The sequence below is a fragment of the Gossypium hirsutum genome, chromosome D01 (genome assembly GCF_007990345.1).
Source record: "Gossypium hirsutum isolate 1008001.06 chromosome D01, Gossypium_hirsutum_v2.1, whole genome shotgun sequence".
In the NCBI taxonomy this organism is placed as follows: domain Eukaryota; kingdom Viridiplantae; phylum Streptophyta; class Magnoliopsida; order Malvales; family Malvaceae; genus Gossypium; species Gossypium hirsutum.
This window is the reverse complement of record NC_053437.1, coordinates 64479910-64492879: the sequence shown is the minus strand read 5'-3', so window position 1 is coordinate 64492879 and position 12970 is coordinate 64479910. Positions and strand designations below refer to the sequence as shown.

At 34.2% G+C, this 12970-nt stretch overlaps 5 protein-coding genes across 5 annotated transcripts in view; 3 read left to right on the top strand and 2 right to left on the bottom strand.

The window, feature by feature from the left end:
• The window catches only part of LOC107939907 (60S ribosomal protein L35a-3), a 29307-nt gene that overhangs the window by 12299 nt on the left and 4038 nt on the right, over positions 1 to 12970 (bottom strand). The window lies entirely within an intron of this gene.
• LOC107939916 (probable LRR receptor-like serine/threonine-protein kinase At3g47570) lies at positions 777 to 1978 on the top strand. Its single transcript, XM_041086421.1, has 2 exons — positions 777 to 845; positions 1250 to 1978. The coding sequence occupies exons 1-2, from the start codon at positions 777 to 779 to the stop codon at positions 1976 to 1978; spliced, it is 798 nt and encodes a 265-aa protein (XP_040942355.1).
• LOC121203249 (putative receptor-like protein kinase At3g47110) lies at positions 1963 to 3373 on the top strand. The gene is made up of 3 exons (XM_041087747.1): positions 1963 to 2409; positions 2581 to 2994; positions 3177 to 3373. Exons 1-3 carry the CDS (start codon positions 2088 to 2090, stop codon positions 3182 to 3184), a joined length of 744 nt encoding a protein of 247 aa, XP_040943681.1. The 5' UTR covers positions 1963 to 2087; the 3' UTR covers positions 3185 to 3373.
• LOC107939915 (uncharacterized) lies at positions 9705 to 11203 on the top strand. The gene is made up of 6 exons (XM_016873302.1): positions 9705 to 9764; positions 9812 to 9876; positions 10104 to 10311; positions 10402 to 10653; positions 10968 to 11027; positions 11105 to 11203. The coding sequence occupies exons 1-6, from the start codon at positions 9705 to 9707 to the stop codon at positions 11201 to 11203; spliced, it is 744 nt and encodes a 247-aa protein (XP_016728791.1).
• On the bottom strand, positions 11219 to 12586 carry LOC107939921 (uncharacterized). The gene is made up of 2 exons (XM_016873308.2): positions 11803 to 12586; positions 11219 to 11703 (listed from the first exon to the last, which is right to left on the bottom strand). Exons 1-2 carry the CDS (start codon positions 12382 to 12384, stop codon positions 11407 to 11409), a joined length of 879 nt encoding a protein of 292 aa, XP_016728797.1. The 5' UTR covers positions 12385 to 12586; the 3' UTR covers positions 11219 to 11406.

Genomic DNA, 12970 nt, shown 5'->3' with positions numbered 1-12970 from the left:
GGCTTTAGCCTAGAAAGCAGCTTCAGGATTCTCCTCCTGCCTATTTGCCCTCCTTTGCTCAAGTGCATATAGGGAATTTATCAGCTCAGACAATGAAATGGCTGATAAGTCCCTCGAGTCCTCAAGTGAAGAGATTTTAGACTCAAATTTCTCAGGAAGAGTTGTAATAACCTTTTCAACAACTCTGCTCTCTGTGAAGTCCACTCCCAGGAGCCTAATGCTGTTGACAATGGCCATTATCCTGTCTGAGTACTGCTTGATGGTCTCAGACTCCTTCATCCTCAAGTTTTCAAAGTCTCTCCTGAGGTTGATTACTTGCTGTTGCCTTGTCTTATCAGTCCCCATGAACTCCTCCTTCAGCTTCTCCCAAGCCTGCTTAGGTGAGTCACAGGCCATGATGCGAGTAAATATCACATCAGAGACTCTATTTTGCAAGCAGGCCATAGCCTTATGCTTCTTGGCTCGCTCCTCAGTATGTTGCCTCATCTGTGCAATGGTGGGATTGGCTCTCAATGGAGGTGGTTCAGCATCATTCTCGATCACACTCCAAAGATCATGTGCCTGGAGATAAGTCTTCATTTTAACTATCCAAATGTGATAGTTTTCTCCAGTGAACACTGGTGGAGGTGGTGGAGTGAAACTCATTCTGCTAAACTGATTTTAAATGCTTCAATCTTACCAAATTTTGAACTTGCTGTTGGTTTTGTTTCGAACACAACAGATTGCATACAAAGGCCCCTCAAAGACTCGGGCTCATGATACCATTTGTTGGAACAATGACAGCAGCAAACATTAAAGCAAATTTGCAACTCAGTGTTTGCAAGACTGAAGCAAGAAGAATCAAGGCAAGCAAAGCATCAAAAATCAAAATACTCAGCAATGTTTGTGACTGAACATACATCATTTTTCATTCAACTTGAAATATATAAAAGAGTTACAATTGTACATTGACAGTTACCTAATGTATTTAACTGCCCCAACTAATACAAACCTAATCACTAGCCAAAAAATAATCAAACATAGCTGACCAATTAGCCATTACATCAAAAGATCTTGTCACTAACTTAAGTTTAACTAGCATTACAAACAAACTAAAGTTGAACTGAATCAAATTACATCAAAACAAAACAGCAAAGTTGGTTGCTTCATTCAGTTCAAAAACCATTCTTGCGCACCAAGCAAAACGAGCTGAGCTCGATAGCTGCTGGTCTCGACAGTAGCAAGCTTTTGGTTCCATGTTGCATTGCAGTCCAGCTTTCAACATGGTGGCCTTCCTCTTACAGTAGGAAAACTGAAAAATCTAGCTGCATTTCGTGTTTCTCGAAATAGGTTATCCGGTTTGCTTCCAAACAACCTTGGTAGCTGTGTACATCTAGAAGCACTGATTTTAGGTGGCAATTTGTTTGAAGGGCCCATTCCTTCATCTTTGAGTTCATTGAGAGGTCTTGTGCTATTGGATGTTTCTGACAATAATCTTTCTGGTGATGTTCCAGAATTCCTTGTGAGCTTTGGGGCATTAAAGTACTTAAATCTCTCTTTCAATGATTTTGAGGGACTTATACCAAGTGAAGGAGTCTTTAAGAATAAAAGTGCAACATTCGTTGAGGGAAACAATAAGCTTTGTGGAGGCATTCCTGAGTTACACTTGTCAAGATGTAACTCAAAAACATCATCAGACACTTCCCTTAAACTAAAAGTTGCAATTATCGTCGTGATTTTAGGTGTGGCTTTGGTCTTCTCATGTCTCCTCATCCTGTGGTTTAGAAAGAAGAAAGAGCTGCCAACAACAACTTGTGCAGAAAATTCCATTTTACAGTTGTCATACCAAAGCATCCTAAGGGCTACAGATGGATTCTCCGTACAAAATTTGCTTGGTTCAGGAAGCTTCGGTTCTGTATACAAAGGAATTCTCGAAGAGAGTGGAGCAGTTATTGCAGTAAAGGTGCTTAATCTTCTAAATCGTGGAGCTTCTAGCTGAATGCGAGGCCTTGAGGAACATTCGACATCGAAATCTTGTCAAGGTATTAACAGCCATTTCAGGTGTTGATTATCGAGGCAATGATTTTAAAGCATTGGTTTACGAGTTCATGGAAAATGGAAGCTTGGAGGAGTGGCTACATCAATCTATCAACAGGAATGAGTCGGACATTGTGAGAAACCTGAGCTTTTTTCAAAGAGTTAATGTGGCCATAGACGTTGCTTATGCACTCGAGTATCTACACCATCAGTGTGAGACGACAATCATTCATTGTGACCTTAAACCAAACAATATACTGCTTGATCAAGAAATGGTTGGCCATATTAGTGACTTCGGCTTAGCAAAAATCCTTTCTGCAGATAGGCTTAACTATTCTACTAATCAGTCAAGCTCCATTGGATTAAGAGGGACTATTGGTTATGCGCCACCGGGTAAATTAAGTTTTTTTTTCCCCTTTCTTCTATAATATAAAAGCAAAACACACAATCTAGAAGTAGTTTTTCATATATCTAGAGCTTGAATGTAACAGGCTATCTTTATGTTTTCCAAGGATTTTCTTTTGCAATTATTTCTATATGTAATTTGTGATAAGTTAATTGTAGAATATGGCATGGGAAGTGAGTTATCAACAAAAGGTGATGTGTACAGCTATGGCATTCTCTTGCTAAAGATTTTCACCGGGAAAAGGCCGACTGATGATATGTTCAAAGAAGGTCTTAGCATTCACAACTTTGTTGAGGCAGCTTTGCCAGAACAAGTAATTGAGATTACAGATCCCATTCTTCTTCAAGAGAGAGCTAGACAAGGCACACTTAAAGAATTCACTCTCAATGACAAGCATCTTCAACACTTGAATTCAATATTTGAAATTGGACTCACTTGTTCTGCTGAATCACCTACCGAGAGGATGGACATGAGTGACGTTGTTTCCAAGCTTTGTTCTATTAGAGTCAAACTTCTTCATCCAACTCGCGTACATCGTGAGCGCCAAGCTTTATATATTGCTCAATCAACAGGTATACAATAATATGTTAACAAACTAATCAAATCATTGCTTGACTTAGAAGCAAATTAAATTCCACTACTTTTCATATAAATGCTTTATTCAAATAATTTGAACAAGTAACATGTATTTTGGTTACACTCAATGGAAGTAACTTCGATGGTTTAGAGGTTTCCTTGTTTCCATATGTTGCAGGTACCTAAGGCGCCACTGTATCAATGAACTTGAAGGGCTTAAATCAGGCAAAGCGTGGCTATTCTCTTTTATTCATGCTAGTTTCAACTTATGCCTGTTGAATGTGAACTTTATTATAGTGTATGTTTTATAACTCCATAAACTTGTAAACATATATTTATTGACAGAGTATTATGTGCTATGTGTTGAGAGTTTATTTACAGGCTCTAGCTTAATTCATCCTAATTGCCTTTCTGGTTATAAACACCTGGATGGAATGTGTTAAGAATTTTTTGACAGGCTCTAGCTTAACTTTTGATAGACCAGGAAAGAAACAGGGTAGTTATGTCTAGCAACCAAAGCAAAAGCCATTATAGAAAAAGCTATATTATATTTTTGTTGCAGTATCAAGACTAGATATAACTTTTAGGAATGTTTCATTTTAACCTACAGTATATTGCAACACCTTGTTTTTCAATCTTGGTTTTTGGTTTATTGTCTTAGTACCAAAGATTATGAATGAAATGGCTTAAGTTGGAGACAATGGTTTCACTTTGAATATTATAAGCACCAGCAATATACCATTCTTTTCTGTGCTCGGAAACATATTATTTAAGAATGAAACCATATCCACAATGTTTTATTTTAATCTGCAGTGCTCACTGGAGCCATAGTTTGGCATCTCTCAATCTCTTAATTGGAAAAGTTTGGAAACTATCCAATGGTTGTCTGTAAAGAGATGGTGATAAAATAATATAAGCCACCCTTTATTCAATATCAACAGTCAGTGAGCATATAAAAACTAATCCATAAGAACCATAATAAAATAATAAGCAACACAGGAAATTCCTACTAATTCAAAATAAGGCAGCAAACTAGGAACAATAAATATGTAACATAATAACAAAATATTGCTAAAAAGAAGGTAATAAAAATGATCTAACTCCTGAAAGTGTTGATGTCTCTTATAACATGCCCTTAAAACTATTGGACCCCAAATCGGCAGAGCCAACCACAACAAAAAGTAGGGGCTACCCAAATCGGCAGAGCCAACCACAACAAAAAGTAGGGGCTATGTGATGGATGTCGAATCCACCACTATAAACCTACACCTAATTTGCAATTTAAGTAGTATAGGGAGTAGGGTCAATCCCTCAGAGACTGGGTTTACTGCAAATTGTTGCTCTCTTGACCAGGTTTATGTCGGGGCAGTTGTTGTGCCCAAGAAGTTTGGGGAGGATAAAATTGAAAACCTAAAATCTGAAATAAACAGGGAAAAAATGCGTGAAGTAAAAGCTGGAAATAAAATAATAAAAACAGTTAAATAAATCTGGAGAAAATTTAATTAAACTAAGCTCAATTTTAGGCACGGGTTTTTCCTCGTCTTTGAACCGATCCTCGAAATTAGATGAACCCCTCTTTTCCAATAAGCTAATTATAACTACCAAGGACGCCTCGGACACCAACTCTTCCTTGTGTAAATTAGTTATGGAATGTCCAATAACTAACCCTTACCGATCGAACAACCAACGAGACGTTCGTGATTTAGAACTCCGGCAGCTTTGCGTTCTAGAAGAGCCTAGCTCGAACCAACGCCCTCAACCGCGTGGGACATTTAAATCCAGTTACTACTTCCCTTGACCGAACCAAATAGCAATCCCTACTTGGCACGCCAATGTGTTCACGAAAAACCAATCAGATAATCGATCCTTTTGGAATTCCAACTGTACGTCTAACCACACTAACTCAAACGACGTCTTTTTTGACTTAGTGCTGATCTGACTTTGTGAGTTGACAAAATCATACTCTTAATCCGGAGAAATAATAAGTACTGGAATTTAGGAGTTAAATTTCTCAGGTTTGTAACTCACGGGTTTTGACAAGGCTAATTCTGACCTAAAGCTGAAAATGGATTTAGTTAACTAAGGTTTGGGGCATATTGGAGTTGGATAAATTAAATAAGGTAAAAACTGGTGAAAAGAATGGGTGGCGTGATTAAGTATGGGGGCTGAAATTTTGGTAGTGTATTAAAGTGAGATGGTTAGCTATTGAAAATGAAAAGGAAGTTTGAAAAAGAAATTGTAAATGGTTAAAGTTGGTGACAAACTAGAAATTGATAAATTGAAGAAAAAGAAACTAAAAACAACAAGTAGCTTCGTGAGAATGAAGAAGATATTGCATTCAAAGATGAAAGCTTGATTTATGACTTGATTGAAAGCTTGATTCATGACTTGATGAATAAATGAACAATGTAGCCTCCTATTTCTACTAGTGGCCTTACTAAATTAAGAGCCACTAATCATAAAAAATCAAGGGAATAAAATATTAAAAATCCCTACATAATCTCTCACTAAGTCAACAAAAATTTCAGCTAATTATATCTTGAAAAAATTCTGTTTTGGCCCTCCTTCTTTGCTTCTTTCTTCAATCTAGTCCAATTGTTTCCTTTTTCTTCTATTTAGCCCCAAATTGCATCCCTGTATAAAATTCAAAATAAACATGGAAAAAATCAGTGGTGCACTCTCATAAATGAACCAATTTAATTACATAAAATATATAATTTTAGCACTTAATCACTATGTCTCACTCTTTGCAGTAAAAGATGATCTGATAGTTAAATCAGTATCCTGTCTTTATAGCATTTCCTTGTTACAAGAATTAGAGGTCCTGGTTGATAAAGTTGAACTGCAAGTTATTAGCATCGGACAGGTTAAATGTAGACCACTTTGTACTACATGGTAAGAGAGTTAATGTCGAACCATGAACTCCATATGGTGTAAACATAGAGAAGAGCCATCTACAATTTATAACATAGCAACCGGTACAACACACATAAAAAGTATATTATATATATTGTGATTATGGTTTCATTCTTGAATAACATGGGTTCCAAGCACATAAAAGAACTATATATATCCTGGTCTTTTCAATTTCCAAAGCATAACCAAAATCCCTAACTTATTGTTGGGTTTTTGACAGCAGCAAAAGAAGAGAATAATACAGAAAACAAAGGAGGAAGAAACAAAGAATAATTTACTTGCTCAAAAACGTGCAGCAAGGAAGCAATCTGCGTTACACAACTGAACGTGTAGCAAGGAAGCAATCTGCTTTACACAACTGATATGCTTACTCGTTCAAAATGAAAACAATACATTTATAGTCAAAATACATCACAAAATATTCAATCAACCCTACTAATCAGCATTGGGACTATTAAAATATTGCTTGTACACATGGATAAGCTGACTTATCAGCTCAATCACCCCAACAAAACATCAACATCAAAGTTCATTTTCAATCAAACTAAATTATATTGCAACTAAAGTGAAAACCTTGCTGTTACAGCAAGCATACGTGCTGCAGCATGTTTAGAAGCTGTATGCACTTCATCCGGAAATATTACAGCAACATGGTTGGCAAATTTTCTACACTTATGCCTATTCATTCAAGCTCTTTGGTACTAAGACAGTAAAGCAAGTACCTAGATAAAAAGACAAGGAGTTGCTAAATGTTGGAGATGAGAATGAAACATTACTTAAAAGTAATATTTTAGTTTTGAACTGAGACGGCAAAATACTATTACATGAAAGTAAATTGAAACATCTTGAATATTATCCTTGATACTGCAACGATAATATAACGTAGCTTTTGCTATAATTGCTCTTGCTTTGGTTGCCACACATAGAGCTTCATTGACTCTGACAAAGCTGAAGATGAACACAAACAAGCCCTCAATAAACCAACCTACTGAAAAACAATATTGCATTACAGATTATGAATATAAAGTGACTGAAATTTGGAAATTTATATACTTAAACTCGAGCCCAAACTTATTCTATATACAATTCTTTAGGATAAAATAGTAATTTGATCAAAAAAATTATACTCGCGATCTACTCGAATTAAGTGCTAAAATGCTTGAACTCACCAACAAGTGTTGGATGCAATGGTAAAACATGTTACATGTTCGGTCCTTAGAGATTACATTGTTACAAAGGCTTTGAACACAAATAGTAAAACAAACATGGCGACAAGGATGAAGCAAAAAGTTTTTTTCTCAAGGGTTGAATTAAGTTGTACACTTTTATGAGATTTAAAATGCAATTTCACAATTCTAATATATCATATCTTTATAAATTTTAAAGGATTAAATCAAAATTTTATTATTTTTAAGAGTCAAAGTATAATTTTACTATTTATTAAATTAAAATCATGTCAATGAGCCAAAAGTAAAATTTTACATTTTAGAAAGTCAGGGCCTCACTATCCTCGCGGCTTGCATGAAGAATACCAAAACAAAATACTTTGGGTGGGTTTGGATGGGCGATTGGGTGCGGTGTGATGCGTTTAGCTTACTTTTTGTCTCACACTATAGTATCGCTACAGTATCTAATCTCACCGCCACCGCTGTTTTTACACTAACTGCAGGTAAACGCACCGCCCATCCAAAGTCACCTTTAAACTCTGCTTACTTGAGCTTGAACTCATTTCAGAATGATGAATCAAATTCAAACTGTTTTTTTCATTTTGAATTTTTAATAGTTTGCAAATATGAATATCTCATCTTAGTCCCTTAATCGATGCAATAGAAAGGTCTAAACTTGCCAATAACACTCAGCTAGCCATAATTTGGGTTATATACGTTTTCACAACTCTAGTTAAGGGTAAGCGTTCGATCAAATCGAGTCGAATTGAGTTAAAAAAATTCAACTTCACGAATCCTATTTTGCCTTTTTAACTCAATTTCATTTTTTTTAATCGAGTCGAGTGAAATGAAATTTGTGTCATGTCGAGTCAAATTGTGTGAAATTGTTTGAGTTAAATTAAAAAATTAAACATGTCAAATAAAAATATTGTTACAGTATAACTAATTCCATTTCAGAGCACATAAATTTAAAATGATATATATTATTTGAAAAAAAATCTAGTATGATAAATTTGAATTATTAATTAGGTTTCCAAAATTATTATTTTAGAATAATTTTAAATTTTTTTATAATTTTTTAAAATATAAATATTGAATTTTTTATAAAAATTTAAAAATTATTTTGAATTTTTGAAAATGACTTTAATTTTTTTTAATCATTACTGAGATAGACCAATTTGTTTTCTTTCAAAGTTGACAAAATCAAAATGATATTTATACCAATCTGTTATTCAAATTGTAAAATTCAACTCAATTCGAACTCAATACTCAAATCAAGTTATTCGAAATTTGAATTTTTTTCGATTTTTTTAAATCGAATAGAATTTTACTCTCCCTATCTCTAGTTACTTGAAATTTGAAATTTGAATAGAATCAAGTTATTCGAAATTTGAATTTTTTTCGATTTTTTTGCTGAGGTTTTTATTAATATTGAATTTTTTATAAAAATTTAAAAATTATTTTGAATTTTTGAAAATGACTTTAATTTTTTTTAATCATTACTGAGATAGACCAATTTGTTTTCTTTCAAAGTTGACAAAATCAAAATGATATTTATACCAATCTGTTATTCAAATTGTAAAATTTAACTCAATTCGAACTCAATACTCGAATCAAGTTATTCGAAATTTGAATTTTTTTCGATTTTTTAAATCGAATAGAATTTTACTCACCCTATCTCTAGTTACTCGAAATTTGAAATTTGAATAGAATCAAGTTATTCGAAATTTGAATTTTTTTCGATTTTTTTGCTGAGGTTTTTATAAATATTGAATTTTTTTATAAAATTTTAAAAATTATTTTGAATTTTTGAAAATGACTTTAATTTTTTTTAATCATTACTGAGATAGACCAATTTGTTTTCTTTCAAAGTTGACAAAATCAAAATGATATTTATACCAATCTGTTATTCAAATTGTAAAATTCAACTCAATTCGAACTCAATACTCGAATCAAGTTATTCGAAATTTGAATTTTTTTCGAATTTTTTAAATCGAATAGAATTTTACTCACCCTATCTCTAGTTACTCTCCCCTGGTCCATAATCATGCAAGTACTTCATTACCTGTTCAGTTCATTGACCTAAGTTAGTTTATAAATTATCATTTAAAATATGTATGGGGAACATCAAAGGTTTTCTTGAAGCTTTAATGGCCGTCTGTTGAAAGTTGGCAACAATGCAGCAGCATGCAAATGTCCAATTTGTAATTTGGTTGTTAAATTTTTTTTTTTTGTAACATGTGTCTTATGTTTAGTTTGATTGTAATTTTTGTTTTGCTGAGGTTTGTCACGTACATAGCTGATTCTTAGGTTATCATTAAGCTGATTTTACAGCTTGGATACTAGCACAATATTTTATTTTCTTCCAATGTAATGAAGCTACTTATGTATATTGTAATGTTTCTTATTGTAGTAATGAGAGTTGTCAAATTTTCTCTCAACCAACTTGTGTTTTTGCTTCTGTTTTTCATATTTCAAACACAAGTTTTCTTTGTTTTTAATCTTTGAATGCTGATATAACTCAACACCGTCTTATGGACTCGCACAATAAATAGACTGGTTTTAGTTTCATTTCATCTGTGCTCCAAATTTCATCAGTCTGAGTTCGCTCTTGTTTTGCATTAATGGCTTCTGAATCAACCAGGATTTCAATCAAGCTTTTAATTGACCAGGAAAGAAACAAGGTAATTCTAGTTGAAGCTGGTAATGATTTTGTCGATACCCTTGGTAGTATCCTTATGTTTCCCCTCGGAAGCAACGCTTGACTTTTCGGCAAACATCAAATTCCGGAGCCTGGTTGCTTGATTAACTTATTCAACAGCGTCGAAAATCTAAATACTAACATCTTTCGTACCCATGCATGTAAGTTTATGCTTCTTTATCCAAGAACCATTCATGAAAACAAGTTAAAGAAAATGAAGCTTAACATGGATGTTACTGAGCCTACAAAGACTTTTATGTGCGAAAATGTGTAGTGAAAGACTAGTTGGTTTATTGAGTAACTATAAAACTACAAAATGCAGTTGCGGAAAGTTGATGAACAGGGATGTTCCTGGAAGGGAAATGGATGTAGTAAAAGATGAAACTAAGGGAGAGTCCATGTTTTTCACCACTGATGGTTTAGTAGTGATGAAAGGTTTGCCAGGTAATCTCATTCAATTCCTTCATAAGCTGGGAATCAAGAATTTTCATCAGATCAAAGAAGAAGTTCTGGAAATTGATTCATATGAGGTAGTATTATCCTTAACTGTTTACAGCATTCATCCTTTCAATAATGTTTTAGTTTGATTATGATGTCTCTCATTGCATAACTATTTTCAGATGTCTAATCTTTTGAGCTATTCACTGGTCTCAAAGACTACTTTGACTGATGCTTTACTGAGAAAACAACGAATTCTCAGTGGTGAAAAGTCCTTGCTCGTAGCTCCAAATATGGAGGAGACAGTTGAAATTGATGTCAAAACAAGGGTGAAAATAATACTGAGGAAGTCTGATAGGAAAATATTATTCGCTGAAACAAGTGAAGATTTTGTGGACCTCTTATTTAGCTTCCTCACCATACCTTTTGATTCTGTATTGGAACTCTTACTAGGTAGTAATCTCACATTGGATCCATCTCTTATTTGCTTCAAGATTTAAACATTATGTTTTCCATTACCGAGCCAAAGAATTCTAAGAAAGCTGTTCTTCAACCATTTTATAGTTTCCTAAAGGAGTTTCCAAGTATATTTTCTGAAGTAAGGTTTTCCTCATTTTTGGACCCGAAGTCCCCAAACCCAAACTCGCCATTCAGCTCGGGCTATGTCCTGAAGAACTCATCGTTTCTAGTAACAGATGATCTAGTAGTTAAATCACTATCCTCTGTTTCTATTATTTCTGTACTGAAGGAATTAAATATCCCACTTGTTGACGTTGAACAGCAAGTTATCAGCATTGGGCAGGTGGAAGTAAGTGATTTATCTTTTCTTGAGTTTTGATTATCTTTGTGGATTCAAAATCTATAATGCAGTGTGTTTTGGTGCAGGCACTTGCTCTATTGAAGGCCTGTTTGTGTTCATCCTCACCTTTATCAGCTTTAAAGAACTATATTGTCAAGAAACGAAAGCGTGAGCCATTACAGTGACATCAAAAATAATTTGTCAAAACATTAGTTTCTAGGTATTGTTAGTTTAACAATTCAAACATTTTTCAACTCTCTTTGTTTTTGCCTTATATAAACCAGAACTTACAAAATGAAATGGCTTTAACTTGATCTTATGCAACTAGGGCAAAAACAGACCCTGACAACAATTAGATCATATTTCAAAATGGCTTGCATTCATGCTTTTAAGATCCAGCTATGATGTAACGATCTCCTACAAGTTGTAACACCGATTCTAGAGGGATTGTGAGGAGGCTAAATAAGAGGTCAACGAAATCTTCATTTGCTTCAGCATACAAGATCTTCCTATCTGACTTTCTCTCCATTATCTTCACTCTTGTTTTGCCATCTTTTGCAGTTGTCTCCTTGGTACTTGGACCTATGAGCAAGGGCCGTTCAACTAACATCGTTCCTTGTTTTCTTAGAAAAACATCGGTCAGAGTAGTCTTTGAGATCAATGAATGGCTCAAAAGATTAAATATCTGACATAATTAAGCAAGGGGACAAATAAATTACTATCATAATCATAGTCTAAATCATATTCAAAAGAAGAAATTGGAAATGAGTTAAGTACACAGTACCTCTTTTGAACCAATTTCAAGTTCCTTAACAGCATTCATATTAACATCCTTGATACCCAACTTATTAAGGAATTGAATGAGATCACCTGGTAATCCTTTCATCACCCTTAAATCGTCAGTGATGAAAAACCTGGATTCTACTTTACAGAACCCTCCCTCATTTTCATCTTTTACCCCATCTCTCTCCATTTCTTCTAAATATATCTCACTATTCATCAACTTTCCGCAAGAGCATCTTGAAGTTTCATAATAACTCAACAAACCACATCCCCTCTTTTTGCATGTAAAATACTGGACTGGCTTGTCTTTATGAATGCTTCTCGGATAAAGCAACATACGCTTACAGGCATGGGTTCGAAAGCTATTGAGGCTGAGATTCTCGACGCTGTTGTTTAGGTTATCCAAGCAACCGGTCAGCAGGCATTTATTTTTGCGAAAGAGTAGACCAATGTTTCCAAGCGGCAACTTAAGAAGGCTGCGGAGAGTATCAATAAAATCATTCCCAGCTTCAGCAAGAAGTACCTTGTTTCTTTCCTGGTCTATCAACAGTTTGATTGAAGCCGTGAATGTTTTAAAAGCCATAGATACAGAATGGAATACAAAACAAGAGAAACTTCAGACGGGATGAAGTTTGGAACACAGCACAAACCAACCTCAAATTCACTCTCTTTATTTATTTTTCTTATTTAACGAAAGATAGCTAATCCCTGATATTTCAGTGAATCTTTTTAAGAATGTGTTGTGTTTCTTTTAATTTTATTCTATTTTCATATGTTCTTTCAAACCATTTTCCTGCTACTTCTCCACACAAAAATAAATAGGAGAATTTGCATTGTTGTTTTCCTTCGAGGATTCTTTATTAAAGGAAAATGATATCTAAGGGAAAATGAATGATGGTTGTGAGTGGAGTTGGAATAATTCCACTTAGCTTTCAAGCAATATGAAAATGGGATTGAATTATTCGTTTCTTATATTCGTAATAATATTTATGTTAATCGAACTAAGACTCAATTGATATGTAAGAAAAATAAATTAATATTACTCAACTTAGGTTGAGTGTCAAACACAAGTATTCAACCGACATAGATATATTTAATTGATACAGTAGAAAGCTCTGAACTTGCCAATAATATTCCGCTAGCCATGATCTGGGTTATATACATTTTCA